Source organism: Antechinus flavipes, chromosome 1 (genome assembly GCF_016432865.1).
Source record: "Antechinus flavipes isolate AdamAnt ecotype Samford, QLD, Australia chromosome 1, AdamAnt_v2, whole genome shotgun sequence".
Lineage (NCBI taxonomy): Eukaryota > Metazoa > Chordata > Mammalia > Dasyuromorphia > Dasyuridae > Antechinus > Antechinus flavipes.
In genome coordinates, this window is record NC_067398.1 from 590,188,415 (window position 1) to 590,208,324 (window position 19,910).

At 31.2% G+C, this 19,910-nt stretch overlaps 1 protein-coding gene across 1 annotated transcript in view; it reads left to right on the forward strand.

Moving 5' to 3' along the window:
- Positions 1-19,910, forward strand: part of RIMS2 (regulating synaptic membrane exocytosis 2) — a 761,226-nt gene that overhangs the window by 494,637 nt on the left and 246,679 nt on the right. Inside the window, exons 18-19 of the mRNA XM_051974462.1 lie at positions 5,191-5,307; positions 14,448-14,504. Of these exons, the coding sequence (XP_051830422.1) occupies positions 5,191-5,307; positions 14,448-14,504 (174 nt within the window). The remainder of the gene's footprint in view (positions 1-5,190; positions 5,308-14,447; positions 14,505-19,910) is intronic.

Below are 19,910 nucleotides of genomic sequence, written 5' to 3' on the forward strand. Positions count from 1 at the left end.
TTGGTTTAAAAATAGACAAGTGAATTAATGTAGACTAGAAAATGGACTAGAAACAATGTAAGGTTAACTAAGTGTTCTATAAATCTCAAAACATAAATTATTTTGGAAAAAACCTCCATATATTTTTTAAAGAAGGAAATTATTTTACTTTATTATGTCTTTTATAATTGGTTCTTAGTGTATATATTTCTCCTGAATATTATATGTTGTTTTCCTTTAAGTTCAGCTGTTTTTTGTCACAAATATCTGAACCATTTTGCTCTATGAAATATAGTGTTCCTCATTTATGATCATTCAATGTAGAAGCTAATAGATCTTATGTAATCATTATAGCTTCACTATATTTAAATTGTTTTTTTTCTTCTTGTTTGAAATATTTTATATATAACCTGAAAGCTCCCTATTTTGTAAATGTTTGTGAAAAAACTGCAGAGCCTGGAAGAGCTTCAGCTTAAACCAACATCTTATATATTACAAAAAAAAAATCAAAATGGTTACATAAACTTAAAATTCTATCATTCATAAAAAAAAACCATACCACAAAAAACCATAAAAATTAGAAAAGGAAAATCATTTTCTTTATAGTCATGGGTATGAAATATATTCTTATTCATCAATGAAAAGACACAATTGCAAAAGATAATAATTTTCACTACATGAAATTTAAAAACTTCTACACAAACAAATTCAATGCATCTATAATAAGGTCGGATGTGGAATGGAAAAAAAATTTGTATCATTTTTCTCAGATTAGAATTTTAGGGTTTTATTATCTAAGGGATATAGGCCAATAACATACATATATTCACATATATATATATATGTATGTATATGCATATATGTATGTATATGTCTTGATAAACAACTATAATCAAAATACTATTCTCTACAAAGAAGGGAACAACTTCCTCTTTAGCAGATAAATAAAACTACTAGTTCACTAGATAACAAATATTTATTTAAGCACATATATTATGTTCCAAGAACCACTACCAATTCCACCTTGATGGAGACAGCCCAGGATGGTGAATCCTAAACCTTGTAGAATAGCAATGTCCCTCAGAGCAGATAAGGAAGGAAAAACAAACCAGAGCAAAAAAACCCCTCATTATTAAGGGCCTTCTAAATGCCAGATACTGTGCTAAGATATTTCATTTAATTGTCACAATAACTCTGGTAGGTAAATGCTATTATTTCCACATTTTACAAATGACATAACTGTGGTAGATAGTCTATGAGCCTTAGTCAGTCACACAGCTAGTAAGTATCTCCACTTAATCTTCACAACAACCTGGAGGTCAAGTGTTACTACTACCCTGATTTATAGATGAAGATTCAGTTTAAGAATGGTTAATTTACTTATCCAGGATCACATAGCTAGCAATCATCAGGCTGGATTTGAATCCATTTCTTAGTGATTCTCAGAACAGGGCCTAGGTCCAGATTCAGGGCTAGGTCCTGACTCTGTTCACAAAGCCCCCTTGTTTTTAAGACTTGGCTGCTGAAATTCAGAAGGTGGACAGAAGATGGAAGGTGGTGATCTTTTAAGTATTTTACAATTATTATCACATTTGGTTCTCAAAACAAACTAGGGAGACAGGTGTTATTGTTCCCATTCCAAAGTTGAGGAAAGTGAGGCAAATGGAAGTTAACTGATTTGCCCAGTATCTTGCAGCCAGTAAGTGTCAAGCTGGAATTGACCTCAGGGTCTTCTTGATTCCACACCTATCCCTCTATTCACTGTGCTATTTAAGTGTCAATCAAACAAATCTTGTAAAGGAACCATTCCCACCAACTACAAGCCTAATTGGTGCTGCAAGAGCATGCTGAGGGAGAGATAGGAGCTGTCATGTGCCAAACAAGTCAAATCATAGCTATTGTCTTGACCACTATCGCCTTTCAGACATTAATGGACACAACCCAGGACCCAGATCCCAAAAGTCTTGGGAGTAGCAATGCTTCTGGGTCAGTGTCCCCACCCATTTTCCTGACCAGTAATCCCTGTGGAGATGCAGCCTAACAATTGCTCCTGCACATGATACAGCTATATCGAAGAGCAAGAAAAGAAATTTCAGTAAAAGCCTTGCCACTATCAAATATTTCAATATTAGAAGCAAAATAATTTTATCAATGTAAATGACGTTAAAAAAGAAATATAATCATCTACTTTGCCTTTGTGTCCTAAGACCCTGGGACTTTTTCTCTGACTTGTAGCTGAAACTTTATGCATTTTTGTCTCTCCTTTTAGAATGTGGGTTCCTTATGAAGAGGGACAATATCACTTTTCTATTTGTATGACAATGGTTAGTCCATAGCAAGTGCTTATTAAATACTTTATTTATTCATTTTCCAAGACATAGGGGTCAAAGGATATTAACTATTCTCTAAAGAAGAATTGCAAATTTATCAACCGTATGAAAGAATGATTTAAATCACTAATAAGAAGACAAAGACAAATTACAACTATCTAAATTTCACATTACACCAAGAACAGTGACAAACATGAACAAAGATGGTAATAGTTTATGTTGGAGGGGTTATAGGAGAAAGACATGTTCAGTTCTGAAACAATACAACCATTTTCAAAAGCAATTTGGAAATTAACATGTGTATATCCATTAATCCAGAGATCCCAATACTAGGCATCACTTCTGGCATATATCTCAAGAATGTCCTTAATAAGTAATTTCCCACATTTAACAACAGATCTATTGAATAATATATACCAAAACAAATGTGACATTATTTTAGTCATAGTAAATAACTGGAAACAAAAGAGATGCTTTTGATTCAGGTATGGCTAAACAAATTTTGGTACATGAAGTCATGAAATATTACTATGTTATAAGAAACAATGAATATGATGAATAAAAAATCATGTTAAGAGTTATGTGCACTGATATATATTTTATAGTGAAACAGAGCTAATAAAACAATATACACAAAATTCCAATAATGTAAATGGAAAGAATAACTTCAAAATAATAAAAAATGAATATTGCAAAATTACAAAGAAAAAATGGTTACTAAGAAGATATATGAAAGACATATCTTCTGACTCCTTTGCCAAGGTGGGTAGTCTGCTAGTATGAACATGGGATATGTTTTTAGACTATATAGAGATACAGATCAGTTTAATTTATTTTCTTTCTCTTTTTGTGGGGGAAATAACTCTCTGAAGGGAGAGTATATTGGGAGAAATTTTTGCAATAGAAAAATAAAAGATATAAATGAACATGTAAATCTATCTACACATACACACATGTAAATATATGTGTATATATATGTATATATGTGGGTGTAGCTATGTGCACATATGTGTGTGTGTGTGTGTATATATATATATATATATATATATATATATATATGTGCATGCACATGTATACAATGTGATAGAAGAAAACCAAAGAAAGTCAGACTTTGAGTTTGACTTTTCTTACCCATAAAAACTATAGAATTGTAAAGAGGGATTTGTCTTTTCTCTCTTTAGTAGAATGTAATACTTGTTTATCTTTTAAGCCATTCGAATGCTCAAATGTATTTAATTTTATAGGTTTATCACTTGTGTTTGTATTTTGATTAAATGAAGTAATGTTTGTAGAATGCTTAGCACCATGCCTGTGCTTAATAAATGTCTCTCCCCACTTATCCCCACTTGTGTTTTAAAGAACATACTGAATTCTATTTTCTTTATTAGGAATGCTTGAAAGACCTCTTTTTCTATTAAAGATCTCCTCTTCCCTCCCATTCCCACCATGAGATTATACTTAGTTTTGGAATATTAATTAGCCTTGGTTTAATTTTTTTTCTTTTTTCAATATTTCTTCTTTTTTATAGACTTTCTTTTATTAACCATATTTAATCATTTTACAAAGTTATGTCATTTTTGCCTTCCTAACATCTTTTGTATATGCTTCACTTTCTCCTCTAACATAACTACTATCCTGCTGTAGGCACTCATTACCTCATGCTTGGTGAAATAGCTTTCCTGGTAGGGGTCTTCCTACTTCAAGTCTCTTCCTATTTAGCTGTCAAATTGATCTCCCTAAAGTACAGTTCTAGCCATGTCTTTCTCCTACTCAATAAATTCTGTAGGCCCTCTCTTTACTTCCAGCTCTCTGGCTTTTAAAGTACTTCATAAATTGGATGCTTCTTACCTTTCCAGTCTTCTTGAACTGTATACATATCACATCCAGTGATACTGGTCTCCTTGCTTTTCTTAGCACAAGATGCTCCATGTACCACTCTGGTCATTTTCACTGGCTTTTTCCCTTTTCTAGAACTTTCTTCCTTTTCATCTCTGCCTTTTGACTTCCCTTGCTTCTCTCAAGTCTCAACTAAGTCCTACCTTCTGTTTAAAAAAAAAAGCCTTTCTGATCTTTCTTACTTAATTGTAGTGCTTTCCCTTTCAGATTTTCTCTTAATGAATCCATTGCATATGTTTGTACAAATTGTTTGCTTGTTGTCTCCTTTATTATAGTATGAATTCTTGAGAATAGGGACTGATTTTTGACTGTATAACTTAATTGGTGTTTCGGAGCCAATGTATTTCAGATACAGAACTCAAACCTAGGTCTTTTGGGTTCTTAGGGCAGCTTCATATCTATTATACCATCCTCTCTCTCATAAACATAAAATTGATTATATTTCAGATATATCATACACACACACATATCATATATGCATACATATAATCAACTCATTGATTTTCAAAGTGATGCTTATCTATTAGGTTCTACATGTGATGGCTGGTGTATTTTATTGGGGGGGTTGTTTTTGTTTGAGGCATTTTTTTTTTTGCTTTTATGTTTTAGTTTGTGGTTTAAACAAATCTTAGTTATCAAAACAATATGATTGTAAAAGGCAAAAAAAAAGGCTTTTTTTTTTGCTTCTTCCCCCTTTTGGCAATTTACTTTTACCTCTTATTTTCCTAATTAGTACATAGTGTTTTCCCATTTTGAAAGATAGTAGTGTTTTATAGACAGTTTTTTTTTTTGCTCTCATCCCAATCTTAATAGCAGTATGTTTTATGTCAACACTACAGCTATTCCATTAGATTTGCTTATAATTGCTGTTGTTTGTTGTCGTCCCCAAATTTCTCCACTATGAAAAAAAATGTACAATGTAGTTTATGGACATGGTTCATAAAAATATAAGATAGTTCATGGACTTTTTAAAAATCTCTTTCAGTCGAACTGTGGAGCAGGGACTTCGAGGGACACGACCTTCCAGTGGACATTATAACACCATCAGCCGAATGGACAGACATCGTGCCCTGGATGACCATTATTCTCCAGAGAGAGACAGGTAAATATAATAGAATAACATTAAATGAAATTTAAAAATATTTTGTTGTTCTAGTTATTTTATACTGAAAAGTGTTTTAAACCTAAAGTTAAAACTTTTCATATTCAAAATAAATTTTCTTATATACAAGGGATCTTTATACAATTTCAAGCTTTAATAACTTTAAAATTACAGATACCACAAACTTAGAAACTACCATTCAAAAGTTTATTTAAATTTCTTTTGTGAATTTTAAATCACATTTAAAAAATTTTCATTTTAACAAGACTGGATATCCTTCCCATATGTCTTCTTTGTGTAATTCATCCTTTTTTTTTTTAAATTGATGAATGAATAGAGAAAATCCTTTTCTTGACTATTTTAGTTACTGATCTATCAATAATAGAGTTTTTCTTGTGGGATTATGTCAAAATTCTCAATTATGCATTAAAATCTCAATTTTTGGATAATATTAGAGCTTTCAGTCACAGAGCAACAGCTGATAAAAGTTATAGAAAGTCTGAAAACTGACTTAACAGATGGCATTGCAGAAGAAGGTGGTTATATTGAATTTAAACAATAAATCTAGCAATATATTCTTTAAAAAAATTAAGTAATCTTTCAAATGTTGATGTTTTTGGCATTTGGATCTTTAAAGTTATTAAAAGAATATATCACAATGACTTGAGACACCTTATACACATGCTTATATATGTATGTATCTATCATTTATGTATATATATGCATACACACGTATATAAATATATACATACATATATAAATGAATATGTATATAACTATATGTATGTACACCCACATACCTACCTTCTAACCTCCCCATACTTCACTATATAAATAATTTTTTTTAAGGAAATTAGAAAAATCATCATTTATTCACAATTTTGGTCTTTAATTAAAAGATAAAATAGTATATATATATATGAGATCCTTCTTGTTAACTTAAACAAAAATTAGATTTTTATATTCTTAATTAGAAGATTTTTTAATGTAAGAACCATTTTAATATAATTTCCTGAAAATATAATTGGGGATTTTTCTGGCCAAGGTTTTATAAATATTATTGTATAGTGGCATGAAGCCACTATTGGGTATTTGGGTATAGTAGTTGTTATATTACAAGAACATGAAAGCTGTATTCTAATATCTTCCTAGTGATTCTTAAAATTTGAATTAATCTTTTAACATCTTATAAGACTAATTTTTCCACACAGAAAGGATATTATAATATTTTATCTAAAAGTTTCTATAACAAATATTATTGGTTAATCTTTGAGATCATCCCATTCTCTGCCCCTTCACACGCACAATTCTTTAGACATGTATTTCCCCTCCCCATCTCTAATTACTGAAATGATTCTCTTCAAGATCCAGTGCAAATGTCACATTTTCTACAAAGCTTTTCTTGATTCTTTGCATCTTCCACTTGTTTGAATTTTCAAAGCTTTCTGTACTTCTCCTTTACATTTATTATATTCTTTTTGATATTTTGTATGTCTTATTGTCTTATACTATTGTAAGTCCTGAAAAAGATATACTTTTGTATCTATATTTCATATATTTATAGATGTCTGATACACACACACACACACACACACACACACACACACACATATATATATATACACATATGTGCCTAAGTACTTAAAGGAGTGTTTTACAGTTAGTAAGCATATAATAAGTATTTGTAGAATAAATGCATGAATGAATTAATGCATGTCTCTTGTATGAGAGAGGGAAGAGATATGGATGTAGTAGATAAAGCATGTTTTTTCAGTCAGAAAGTCAGTTTCTAGTCCTGCATCAGATATTTAATGACTATGTGACTATTGGGATATCTTTTAATCTCTCTTTATTCCATTCAACTTCATCTGAAACTATAAATTACAGAAGTTACTGAATTGCTTTGATAGGAATTTCCTCAGTATGAATTCCCTATGCTAAGGAAAGTGCCAAGGAAAGTCAGGTACTGGAGTACAAAAAAACATGGACCCCAGGAGTCAGAAGGACCTGAATTCCAAACTATCTTCAGACACTTACTACCTGTGTGACCATGAGAAGTCATTTAACCATTAACCTCATTTCCTAATCCCTTGGCATAGCAAACCACTCTAGTATCTTTGCGGAGAAAACCTTATATGGGGACATGCAGAGTTGGAAATGCTTGAAATGACTCAACAACCACAATATACCAATGAAACCAAAGGTCCATGCCTAAGATTGTCTTCCTTATCATATTCTACTTCCCTAGCCCCCATGTTGTTCAGTGAATTAATGAAAATATGGATGAAGAATTAAGGAATAGGCATAAATGTCATATAAATGGTGATGTTTTCCTATTGGCAAGTAAGCAAAATTAAAACCACCTAAATATTTGTTAATAAAGCTAGCTCCTGGAATTCAATAACTTTCAGAGTCATTTATGATACCTTTAGGAAATACAATGTTATTTGTAAGAGCCTTTTCCTAAACTTATTCTATGAGATGGAAACAACCAGTATTTATATCTTTATTTGATAGATAAAGAAATCAAGGCTTAGATAGGCATTGGATATAGAGTTAGAAAGACTTAGAGTCAAATATTTTCTTTTTGCTATGTGATCATGACTAAGTCATTAATCTCTTTGTATCTTCATTTCCTTATTGATGAAATGAGTAAATTGCACATAACAACCTTTTAAGGCCTCTTTCAGATGTAAATGTCTAATTCAGTGAGTTCTCTTCACTAAAGTCACATGGGTAGCATAATAATAGTTATCATGTACATAGTTCTCTGAGGTATGAAAATGCAAAATATATTTTTCTCATTTTATTCCTAGAATAACTCTATAAAGTGTGGTCTGCTATTATCATATAGATGAGGAAATGAAGCCTGGGCATTTGTGACTTGCCAGGAGTCACATATAATAAGTACCAAATACAGGATGAACTTTGATTTTACTGATCCAAGTTCAGTAGCCAGTGTGGCACTTTCATGACTATAGGCAGTTTGATATTATAAGAACTTTGAACTTTGAGTCAGAGGATCTGAGTTTTAATTTTGGCATTATATCCCTGGACAAGTCTTTGAGTCTCACATCCTTAATGAGTTGAATTTTGCTCTAGCAGGTTTGGAACAATGATTAGCAATATGGATTCATATTTTATTAGACTCACTATCTTTTTTCATAGTAATGCTTTAGAGTTCAACTTATTTAACTCTAATTAGACATGTGAATCTCTAAGTGGCCATTCAATTTTCACTCAAGACTTATACTGATTGAAAATTCTTTACTTTCTTAGGAAGCTCTTTTGGGAATCCAGAGTGGAAACACTTTTTGAAAGGTTTAGTTTTTAAAATATATTTCCTATGTAAAATTCCTGTAGTTCTAACTTTGGAGGGAAGAGGAAATAAATCTAGTCAAATTTAATCTCCTCAGATATTTGAAGGCAATGATCTTCTCTCCTCCTGCCTCCATGTCTTTCCAGGTTTTCAAATCTCATCACCTGGTCATACTTTTCTAAATATATCGTACTTTGTCAATGTTGTCCCTATAATGTGACATCCACAGATAAATACGATATTCCAAATCTCGTCTGACCAAAGCAGAACACTCCCTTTATGTCTTTCATCATCTTTTTGTTCATTTAATTTAAGACCATGTTAATTTTAATGTCTCCTTGATATACTATTCATTCTTATTATAATGTGTAAACCTCTGATATGCTTTCCAAGGCTATATTGTTGGGACAAGTTATAATTCTATACAATTTTCCTGTTTTTTTTTTTTTTTTAATTTTGGTTGCATATTTCAAATACATAGTAAACCAATAAATTAATAAAGTATTTATTTAGGAAATATTTTGTGCCAGTCTTGTATTAAGATCTATTGAGAATATATGTGTTTCAGTTGCTTTTGTATTTTATTTTTCTGAAAGCGTTATAATTTAAGGTACCGGGAATCAGGTTGTTTTGCCTTGAATCAGAACTATAAATAATGTTGTTTACTCTCAATTTAAACATTTTAAATAGTGACTTGACCTTTTTGTTTTTATGAGGAAAAAACATATCACCAAACTAAGGCAGTAGTTTATTAAATGATTGATCTATTGATACAAATCTAAGCATGCAAAATTAATAGTTTGTGAGCTTCTCTGTCCAATAGAAAAGAAAAAAAAATTGGGTGAACTAGAGTACTTAAAATGTATAATTGAGAAAATGGTACTTGAGTTGGGTCTCGAAAGACATGTAGGATTTGGATTAGGTAAAAAGAGAAGTGAAATGGTTTTAGCAGAAATTTATATCATGTTTTAAGATTTATAAAGAGTTTTTCTTTCAACAAGGCTATGAAATATATAGGTATCATCTCATTTAATAGATGAGGAACTAACATCTTAATCTGATTGTAATTCCATTCAGTACCAGAACTACAGATAGTGTTGGACTTGGGAGACCTGAGTTTGAACTCTACTAGCTATGTATCTCTGGACAAGATACTTAAAGTTCACCTTCTGTCTAATAGGGATAACAATAACACCTATCTCACAAGGTTGTTGTTATGATTAAATTAATTAATGAATGTAAATCACTTTTTAAACTTTAAAGAATTATTTTAAATAGGAGAGCCATAGAGATAAAACATTTTGTATTTCAGAAAGGTTTTATTTTACACATGTGTTTTCTACATAGTTATTATATAGGCTATTGAAACATCAATGTAGATATTATATTGTGCTATATTGTATTACAAGATAATATTATCTCAATAATAATAGTATCAGATAATGAAACTAAGATTGATATTTGATTGATAGATTGATAGAGATTGAAAGATTGATAGAGATTAAGGAAATTTCCAAGTTCATACAGCTGCTGAATGGCATAGACCATGTAAAATCAAATTTAAAGAATTTTTTCCACTATAACACTATACTGCCTTTCAAATATAAATATTTAAGAGAATATAAATGGCTCCCTCCAGTAAACATCAAAATATGTTTTTTTCCAATCAATTATGTTTCTTTTAAGTTTTGTGCTATTCTAATTAACTCCATTGTCAGATTATATTAAATATGTGTTAATTTCTTTTAGATTTTTAAAATGCTAGTTAAGCCTTTCTGGGTATTTTTAGGAAATAATAAATACTTTGAAACTTCAACAATCCTAGAAAAAAGTAGTCTAGTATTAATATCTTTAGTAATTATCAGTATTTTGAGCAAAAGAGTTGGAAGTTTCTCTGCATTAAACTTAGCTTAATTAATAATCAGTATTCCCCTCATTATCATAAAAGATAACAGTGTCATGAACATTAATCAGAAAATAAGAAAATATATTTGAGTCATTTTGAAAAGATGAATTAGATGTGTGACCATGGGCAAGTTACTTAACCCCACCCAGTTGCCTCAGAAAAAAGGAAGAAAAAAGGAAGGAAGGAAGGAAGGAAGGAAGGAAGGAAGGAAGGAAGGATGGAAGGAAAGAAGGAAGGAAGGAAGGAAGGAAGGAAGGAAGGAAGGATGAAAGGAAGGAAGGAAGGAAGGAAGGAAGGATGGAAGGAAGGAAGAAAGGAAAGAAGAATGGAAGGAAGGAAGGAAGGAAGGAAGGAAGGAAGAAAGGAAGGAAGGAAGGAAGGAAGAAAAAAAAGGTGAATTAGAGAAAGAACAACTCTTTTATTTTTTATGAATCTTGGATCCTTTTCTATGGAACTATTCTGCTCCTTACTAATTTTTGTATTTTTAAAAAACCATTTTAATTAATTTTTAAGTAGTACATTGTTGTTTCTCCCCCCCTCCCCCTCTACCCCCCCCCAAGCAGGTTTTTGCATGTTTTCCTTAATAGTTAATAATTTATGTAGTGATAGCTGGGATTTTGTATACATTTTTAGAACAATTTTGCTGTGAAAAAGAATTTTAACTGCTTGACTAACATTTAGTAAATATTTACATATCATGTATAATTTCTTTCACAAAATTTTCTTTCATTTAAAAGTTTTTGGGAATGTATTTTGATTCATGAGTGCAACCTAACTTGGTTACTTATTCATCTAATTATATCTAATTAGGAAAATTTCATCTGAGTAAATTAGCAACATGATCTACTAGAAAGAATGCTAGATTTCAAGTAAAGGACCTATTTTGAATCCTACTTCTGCTGCTTATTTTAATTTCTTGCTACTTTATACTTGTGTAACTTTTGGCAAGTCATTTGACCTTTTTGCACCTTAGTTTGCTTATATGTAAACAGGAAGGTTTAACTAGATAATCTCTAAGGTTCCTTCCAAATCTTTGATACTGTGACAGTTTAAAACAATTTAGCACACTTTAATTTGGACTTTGATTATTCTCTCAAATGAAACTTAGCTAATGCATTGGGCTTGTTAACTTTATTCTTCTGTTAAAAAATTGTCAATTGTTACCTTGTATACAAAATATTTTACAAACCATTTGGCCTTCTCACTATTTTTTTTTTCACATTCACTGTTCTAAAACCAAATTAGATCATTCATGTTGCCCAAGCACATTATGCAAAATTTTACCCTTATTCAAATTTGACCATTATAAAGTCTTCCATGTGAGAATATATATACCTTGGAGAAGTACACTACCCTTGGAGAATATAGACTTTGCAAACCTTAAAATGCTATATAAGTGCTAGTTATTGTTATTATTCATTATTATAGCCAAATTTAATGCTTCTGTATTTTGCTGTCTCAACACTGTAGTTACACCTTCCTTTTGCATTTATCAGTTCTATTGAATATTATTTATTTTGGTGCATGTCCTTTCTTCCTTCTACAATATAAGTCTGAATTCTTTGTATGAACAGATCCTAAAGATTATTTGCATATATTAGAAATCAAATAAATGTTTGCCAAATGAAAATACAATCCAACTCTTTAAAAATTATTCCTCATTCAGCCTTCTCTGAAAATTTCTTTTTTCCCACCTCTTTTCCTCCAAATCTTGTTTTAAAAGGAAGCTTATCAAGTGTAGAAACTGGCATTTTATAGTATATTAAGCCCTATATTCCCTTTGCCATGAATGCAAAAGACAGTTTCCAAACAAGAAGAAATGTCAGAAGATTCTTTAGTCCAATATAATGGAATAGGAATTCTCTTTATATTATTTTTTATTATAAGATCATCCAGCTTCCAGTTGAAACAGTTAAGCATTTGCTTACTACATGCCAGGTATTATGTTAAGATTTGGGGATCCAGAAAAAAAAGTAAAAAAAGAATTTGTCTTTTAGGATCTTAAATTCTTTTGGAGAGAACAAAATGTACACAGATAGGTACATATAAGGCATATATAAATAGGGATAGGAATTTGGGAACTACCAGCAACTGGGAGAACAGAAAAAGCTTATATCAAAAGTATTGATTCAGCTGAGATTTTTAAAGAAACAAAGGATTCCAGGAAGCTAGATATGTGTCAAGAAAACATTATAAACATGTGTGACAGACATTTCAAAAATATAGAGATTGGAAATGGAGGTTTTATATGATAAATAGTAAATAAGTTATTATGACTAAACCAAAGAGCATGGAAGAAAGTATTATGTAAATAGAGAACATACATGAGAGCCAGCTTGTGAAGAACTTTAATTGCCAAACAATTGAGTTCCTATTTTATCTTAGGGGTAATGGAAAATTGTCAGAATGTTATTGAGTAATAGAGTGATATTTTTAAGCCTAAGCTTTAGGAAAATTACTTAGGTAGCTTTATGGAGGATGGAGAGTAAAGATAGATGTGAAAGAGGAATATCAAAGAGTAAGCTACTGGAATAGTTTAAATGAGAGCGATCAAGGCTTGAACTAAGTGGGTTCTTCTATATTAATGGAAAGGGGATGTGAATGAATATGTAAAACAGTTTACTCTCAGCAACCCAGTATCTAGGGAAGAAGTAAAGATGTTCTAGAGGAAAGATACTTACTTGTTTTGGATATAATGAACTTGAGATGCCCACAGTTTGAAAAAAAAAATAGGCAGTTCATAGTGTAGAAGGGTAACTCAAGAGAGAGATTGAACTATATACTTAGCCCTTGGAGAAATCTGCAAAAAATGATAAGTAAACCCATAGGATCTGATGAGATCATTTATTGAGAAAGAATAGAAATAAGAAAAAAAGATCTAGGACAGAGTCTCAGAAAATAGTTAGGGTATATGCTGTGGATAATGTGCCAGCAAATAATAATGTGAAGGAGCAGATAGGATGAAAAACAAGGTAGAGCAGTGTCATAAACACTTAGAGGATGTTGTATGATAGTAGTGGTGGGGGTAGGGGTCAATAATTATAATTAGCTTCAGAGAAGTAAAAAAGAATCAGAACTGAGAAAAATCCATGAAAAAAAAAAAACAATTGAGATCATTGTTGAATTTGGAGAGAATAGTTTCAGTTGAATGATGCTTTCTGTAGTTAGATTTCAAAGTGATTAGAAAAGAGTGAAAGGAGAGAAAGTAGAGAAAATGAATATAGATGGCTTTTCCCTCAAGGAGTTTAGATAAGAAGAGGAGATATGAGATCACAGCTACCAGAGGATTTAGTCAAGAGTTTTAAAGAATGGCCCAGACTTGTTTGTGGTTGAAGACCTCAAGTAATGTGAAATATGCTTTCCAAGCTAATATCATATTTCTGTACAATTTTGATTGCAAATCAGTTCTTTTATTCCCCTCATGTTGAACTTTCATATGTTTCTGTAACTTATGGCCACTTTCTCCTACTTATAGTCCCTGGATCTAAACAGTAAAATGAAATCCTTCTTCCACATGAGAGTTCTTAAGATACCTGAAAATGACTACGTTCTCTACCCCCTGAGTGCCACATATCCCTGTAAAGATATAGTTCCCTGTGAAGTCATTTTATATGTATATATGTTTTATAAAAAAGTTATTCTTTGATAGTTTTCTTTAAAGTTTAATATCTTGCTTTTGTAATACTTTAGTTATTAGTAATGAGTAATTTTTATAGATGTGAATTATTGAAAGATTACCTGCAGCAATTTCAACTTTAGCATTTCTAAGCACATAAAGATGTCAACTATAATTTTTAACTTTTTTATATAGTGAACCCTATCTTTCTAAACTTTATTTTAATTTGATCAAACTATTTTCTATCCATTTCTTTTCTGAGTCTCATGTTTATATTCTTATTTCTGCCACGCTTGAAGTCATTATCTCACTCTACCTCGCTCCAGATACATTGATCATCATCACAGGGATATCAGGTATATAATCTCTATGTTTGAGTCTGTGTGTAGAGTTGAATGTACTTGTATTTGTATATGAAATAATAAGCTTGCAAGTCTTTTTACAACTATAGAAATATAGAAGTACCATTTTTTAAAATAGCAAGCCATATTTATATCTATGTGTTATAGACACATTAATGGTGGAAAGGTATATTTTATATATAATTTATAGAATTTAAGTGCAGAATTACAAGGGAGCAGAAATTCCCTTCAAAAACATTCATTAGTGATTAGTTATAATAAAAATAATTGAAGACCAGTAACAAAATTCCTAAATATCATATTGAAAAAAATAGACATATAAAGAAATATATGGTCAGTGACAGTTGTTGTCTTTGATAGTGAGTGATAATGTTTTAAGTTGTCTGGTCTTTATTTTAGTGAAAATAAAATAAAAGTTATGTATTTAATATTTATTGATTTGATATTTATTACTGCTATATTTCTGTTTTGAATTTTTAAATTATTATATTTTTGTTGCTTGGTTCTAATTCCAAACTATATTTTTTTGTGGTGGCAATTCTTGTTGTTTTACCCTTTAACTTCAGTGTTGGTTTGCATTATTAACCCTGTCTGGGTTTGTTGTCAGAGCATTAATTTTGCTTTATCATTGTGCTATATTCTGCATATGATGGGTCATAGTTAGTTCTTATAAGATTGCTTTCTGTGCATTTATAAAGTATAACACATATAAACACATATGTTCATTTAGGACTATATCCCAAAGAACTACTTTCTAAATAAAAACAATCAAAGTATAGTCAAAAGTTAGTTATAAGTAATTATAAGGTTTACTTCATATCTATCACTCATTTAATTATCAAGCATAGGAATTCTTTACTTATCTATATTGACTATTCATTTTGTATATCCAAAAAACATTTCTAAGTTTAGCTTCACTGTAGCAGTCAGCAAGTTGGTGTAGTGGATAGAATACAGGACCTGGAGTAAGGAAGAGTTCAAATTCAGCCTCAGATACTTATTATGTGATTCTGATTTAATCCTGTTTGCCTTAGTTTCTTTATCTGTAAAATGAGCTAGAGAAGGAAATGCAAACCACTCCGGTAATTTTGCTAAGAAAATCCCAAATAGATTCAGACACATTTGAAAAATGAATAGTAGCTCACTTTATTCTTTCATTAAGCATGTACCTGAACTATCTTTCCATTGCCAGTGGCTGTAATTTGCTCAGGGAATGAAAATTCTTGTTAATCTAACCAAAACACAATTGCTTTTTATTTATCTTTGTATTGACTTTTTGTTTTACATAGTAGATACTCAAGAAATATTTTTTGAATGACCAGAAATTGCTTTTCAAATTTAAGTCAAGAAATCACATTATACAGATTTATATTATCTGATCTTAACCAGGTCTTTACCAGTGCACAGCAGTCCTTTTGTTAAATTCTAATTCACTTTTAATTCTAATTTTCCATATTTTTAGTGAAGGCTTTTTATAAATCTTCTCCAATTCCATCCATTCTTATCTGATTTTCTAGCAGAAAAAGAGCTCAGATTATGAGTCACTCATATTTTTATTCTCTCAGTTGACTTTGATTCTATCTTCTGTACATTTGTAATCAAAGTTATTGTTAGGTTCCCTGTGTATGCATAACAGTTATTATCAACTTCTTTTGTATAAGAGAAATCCAAATGATGTATTTTTCACTGAAGTCTGCATTATTATCCACGCCTCTGTTCCAGTCTTGTAGTGTATTTCAAAAACTCTACATTTGTTTTCACTTTCTATTCTGTGTAGTATGTAATATACTCTAATGACAAAACCACTTTTTTTCTCTCATCTTCCTCCAAATATCCTCAACATCCCCTCCCTGAAATATAGGATTTCCTCTCATTAAAATATATTTTTAATCTATGATGCAACTTCACTCCAAACCATTTTTGACTAGTCTCTTTCATTTAAATAAGGTATATTTATCTTGAACCATGGTCTAGTCATGTGTTACCTTCCATGAAGTAGACAATGAACCTTAATTAAAACCAATGACATAATAAAGTTTAATTTTTTATGTTAGAATCTTCATTTTTGTTGCCTTAGCTTTAGGCATTTATACAGAGATTAAAGACCATGCATATTATTGCTATTCTTTGTCTTATGTTCTACTTTCTGGGTAGCTCAAGTGATAATCTTTCTTTTTTTGGCTACTCACTATATTAGTTAACTTGGGGGTTACACTTAGGGAAGCTTTCCCCTCAGTTTTTTTTTTTTTTATTACAAGCGCCTTTTATTGGTTGCTACTACATAGACAAATAGCTACCTTAATATTCCAGAACAAAGAGTTCTTGACTGTACTCTTTTATTTTGACTCTGACCCTTACCATATGATATTTTACCTAATAGTTTTTGTAGTTCCCATATATTATTCTTGAACAAGCATTTTCTTCCTCTAAGAAACTAGCTATTTCCTCTTTATGTTATTTTTAAGGTTTTAATTATATATCTTTACTTCTATTTCCTCTTTTTTTCCTTTGTGTTACATGCAATCATTTCCCATCATTCAGATAAAAATCAAGTTTCCTCTCCTTCTGATCAGGCTTCTTTTCTATTGCCATTATAGTCAGTTCATTTTCCTTTATAATCTGAAATACTCAAAAGCATTCTTTGATTTTCTTTCCCTTCTCTTCTGTGAGTAACACTTCTCTGCCTGTGGTAAAAGTATAAAAATTGTACACTATAATTCACTGAATAATTTACCCTATTAGACATAATGGTTAAAAATTTTAGTCTTGCTTCTTTGAATTACTTATGTGAGTATATTTTGATGAAAATTCTTATAACCAATTATCACTTCTTAAACTTTGACCCCTCCACTCAAATTATTTTGCTTTGTTTCAGCAATTCCACAGCTACAGCCACACAATTCCTCTTCAACTTTGCACAAATCTTTTATCTTTGCAAATTTGTCCCACTTGTCTCCTAATCCCCATCTATCAGTTTTCTTAACCCTCTAATTCAAAGGCAGCTGGATGGCACAGTAGATGGAACATGTCACCTAGAATCAGGAAGATCTGAGGGTAAATCTAGCATCAGGTACTTACTAGCTCTATAAAACTCTGGGGAAGTCATTTAATATCTGTTTACCATCATTTCCTCAAATATAAAATGGTGATACCATATATCTGGCTAGGTCATTGTACAGATAAAATATAAAAATATTTATAAAACACTTAGCATTATAAAACATTTAGTGCCTGGAACATAATAGGCACTATGTTTACTTAATTCACTTTCCCTCTCCTAACTTGGTATCTGTAAAATGGTTCTCTTTTTGGACAAGAAATTGCTAACTATTTAAATAGAATTGGTTTCTTTTGTAATCCTATGTATTTTATATTATCTATTTAATAACATTCTGAGGAGTCCATATTTATTTGCGTGACAAAAGAGGTTCATGGCCAACAACAGAAAATGTTTAGAAATCCTGTTCTAATTGTTCCATTTACCCTTTCTTTTTGAACTGTGTTTTTTCTTGACAATTACCTTCACTTTCTCCTTGAGTTTTCCTCTTCAGCTTCTATTTTCTCATCCTTCTTTGTTCTTGAATAATTTTCTTGTCATCCATTCTAATAACAAAATAATAATAATGGCAATAACTAGCATTTATATGGCCCCTATTAGGTGCTAAGCAGTGTGCTAAATATGTTACAAATATTATTTTATGTAATCTTCACAAACAACTATGGGAAGAAGGTATTATTATTATGCCAATTTTATATATGAGGAAACCAAGGTAAGCAAAAGTTAAATGATTTGTCCAAGATTGTACAGTTAGCATATGTCTGGTGTTGATCTTGAACTTAATTCTTCCTGACTCCAGCTCCAGTACTCTATCCACTGTGCCTGCATTGATTCCACTATTCTTTTAAATGGGAAGTACACTCTAGAACAATTAGTGGGCCAAAAGATAATTTTCCTTTTAAAATCCCACCCTTCTCTCCCTCTCTCCTTCCCTTAGTCACTCCTTGTCTCCTTCCCTTTTCCTTTCCTTCCTCTCCCTTCCCCTCCCTTTAACTAAATTTCTCCCTCAGAAAATTATTTGCTGACCCTACTCCATTAATCCAAATGCCTCCCTTAGTTTCTAGGATCTCCATATCTTGTAATATTCATCAGCCCCATAACTCCTCATCTTTTGAACATCTTTTTGCTGTGCCAGCCTGCTATACCAGCCACCTTTTCCCATTGTTGCATTTGTTCTAGGACTGCTTCTATTTGGGGGAGGGACCAGAACCACTCCCTACTAGCTCTTCTGAATTGCTGGACTTGACCACCATTCCTCTTCAGGGGTATCTCATCAAATTCCTTCTCTACTTCTTATCCTATCTTTCCTCAATCCTTTGTAATCTGATTTCCAACATCAACACTTAGTTAAAACTACTCTTTTCAGAGTTACCAAAGATCTTTTTGTTTTGTTTTGAAATTAAATTTTATCTTTTTAATTAACAAGAACTTTTTCTCATTTTCTTGCCTCCCTAGCCCCCAGTAGGGGAAAAACAAAAAAATAAACAACAGCAAGGACCAAAAAGAAACAAACAAATAAAATGCATATGATAGATATAGTAAAGCAAAATAAATTACTACATTGGTTATGTGCAAAAATGTGTCTAATTCTCCATTTTTAGCACATCACTATACTGTCAGAAGATAATAACCAAATCTCATGTTTTTGCTCATTCTTAATCTATCCCATCATAATGTTACATTTTATATTTTACTATTTGCTCTGCCTCATCACTCTCTCATTTCTTATTTTCTGACACTGATCTCTCCTAATTTGTCTTCCACCTTCTTGGCCATTCCTTCTTAGTATCCTTTGCTGGTTATCACCTTCCTAACTTTAGGCATTCTCCAAGGTTATGTGCTGGATCCTTTTGTCTTCTTCTGTACACTATTTTTCTACCTTTTTTCTCCCTCATTTCTCTCTCTCTCTCTCTCTCTCTCTTTCACTTTCTCTCCCTTTCTCTCTTCCTCTCTCTTCCTTTCTCCCTCCCTCCCTTCTTCCCTCCTGTCTGTGATCTCTCTCTGTCATTTCCAAGTCAAGCTTAGAAAACATTGCTTTAAGGAGAGACTGTTTACATTCTGAAATGCTTTTTAGAAGTTTATTAAAATTTTTTTTCAAATAAATCCCTACTTATGTGTTTATTTGTAGATCATTATCTTTGTTGTTTGACAGTAAGGGTTTCAGGTAGAAAAAAAAATGAAAGTTTAAAGATTTGTGATACAACTAATTAAAAAGGAATCAGTAATGAAGAAAAAAAATCTGATCTGTCTATAAACTGAAGGTAAGATTTTATTTTAAAGTGATTTACGTACAAGTTTTTTTAGGGTTTTTATTGTAACACTAAAAATATTGTATAATATAT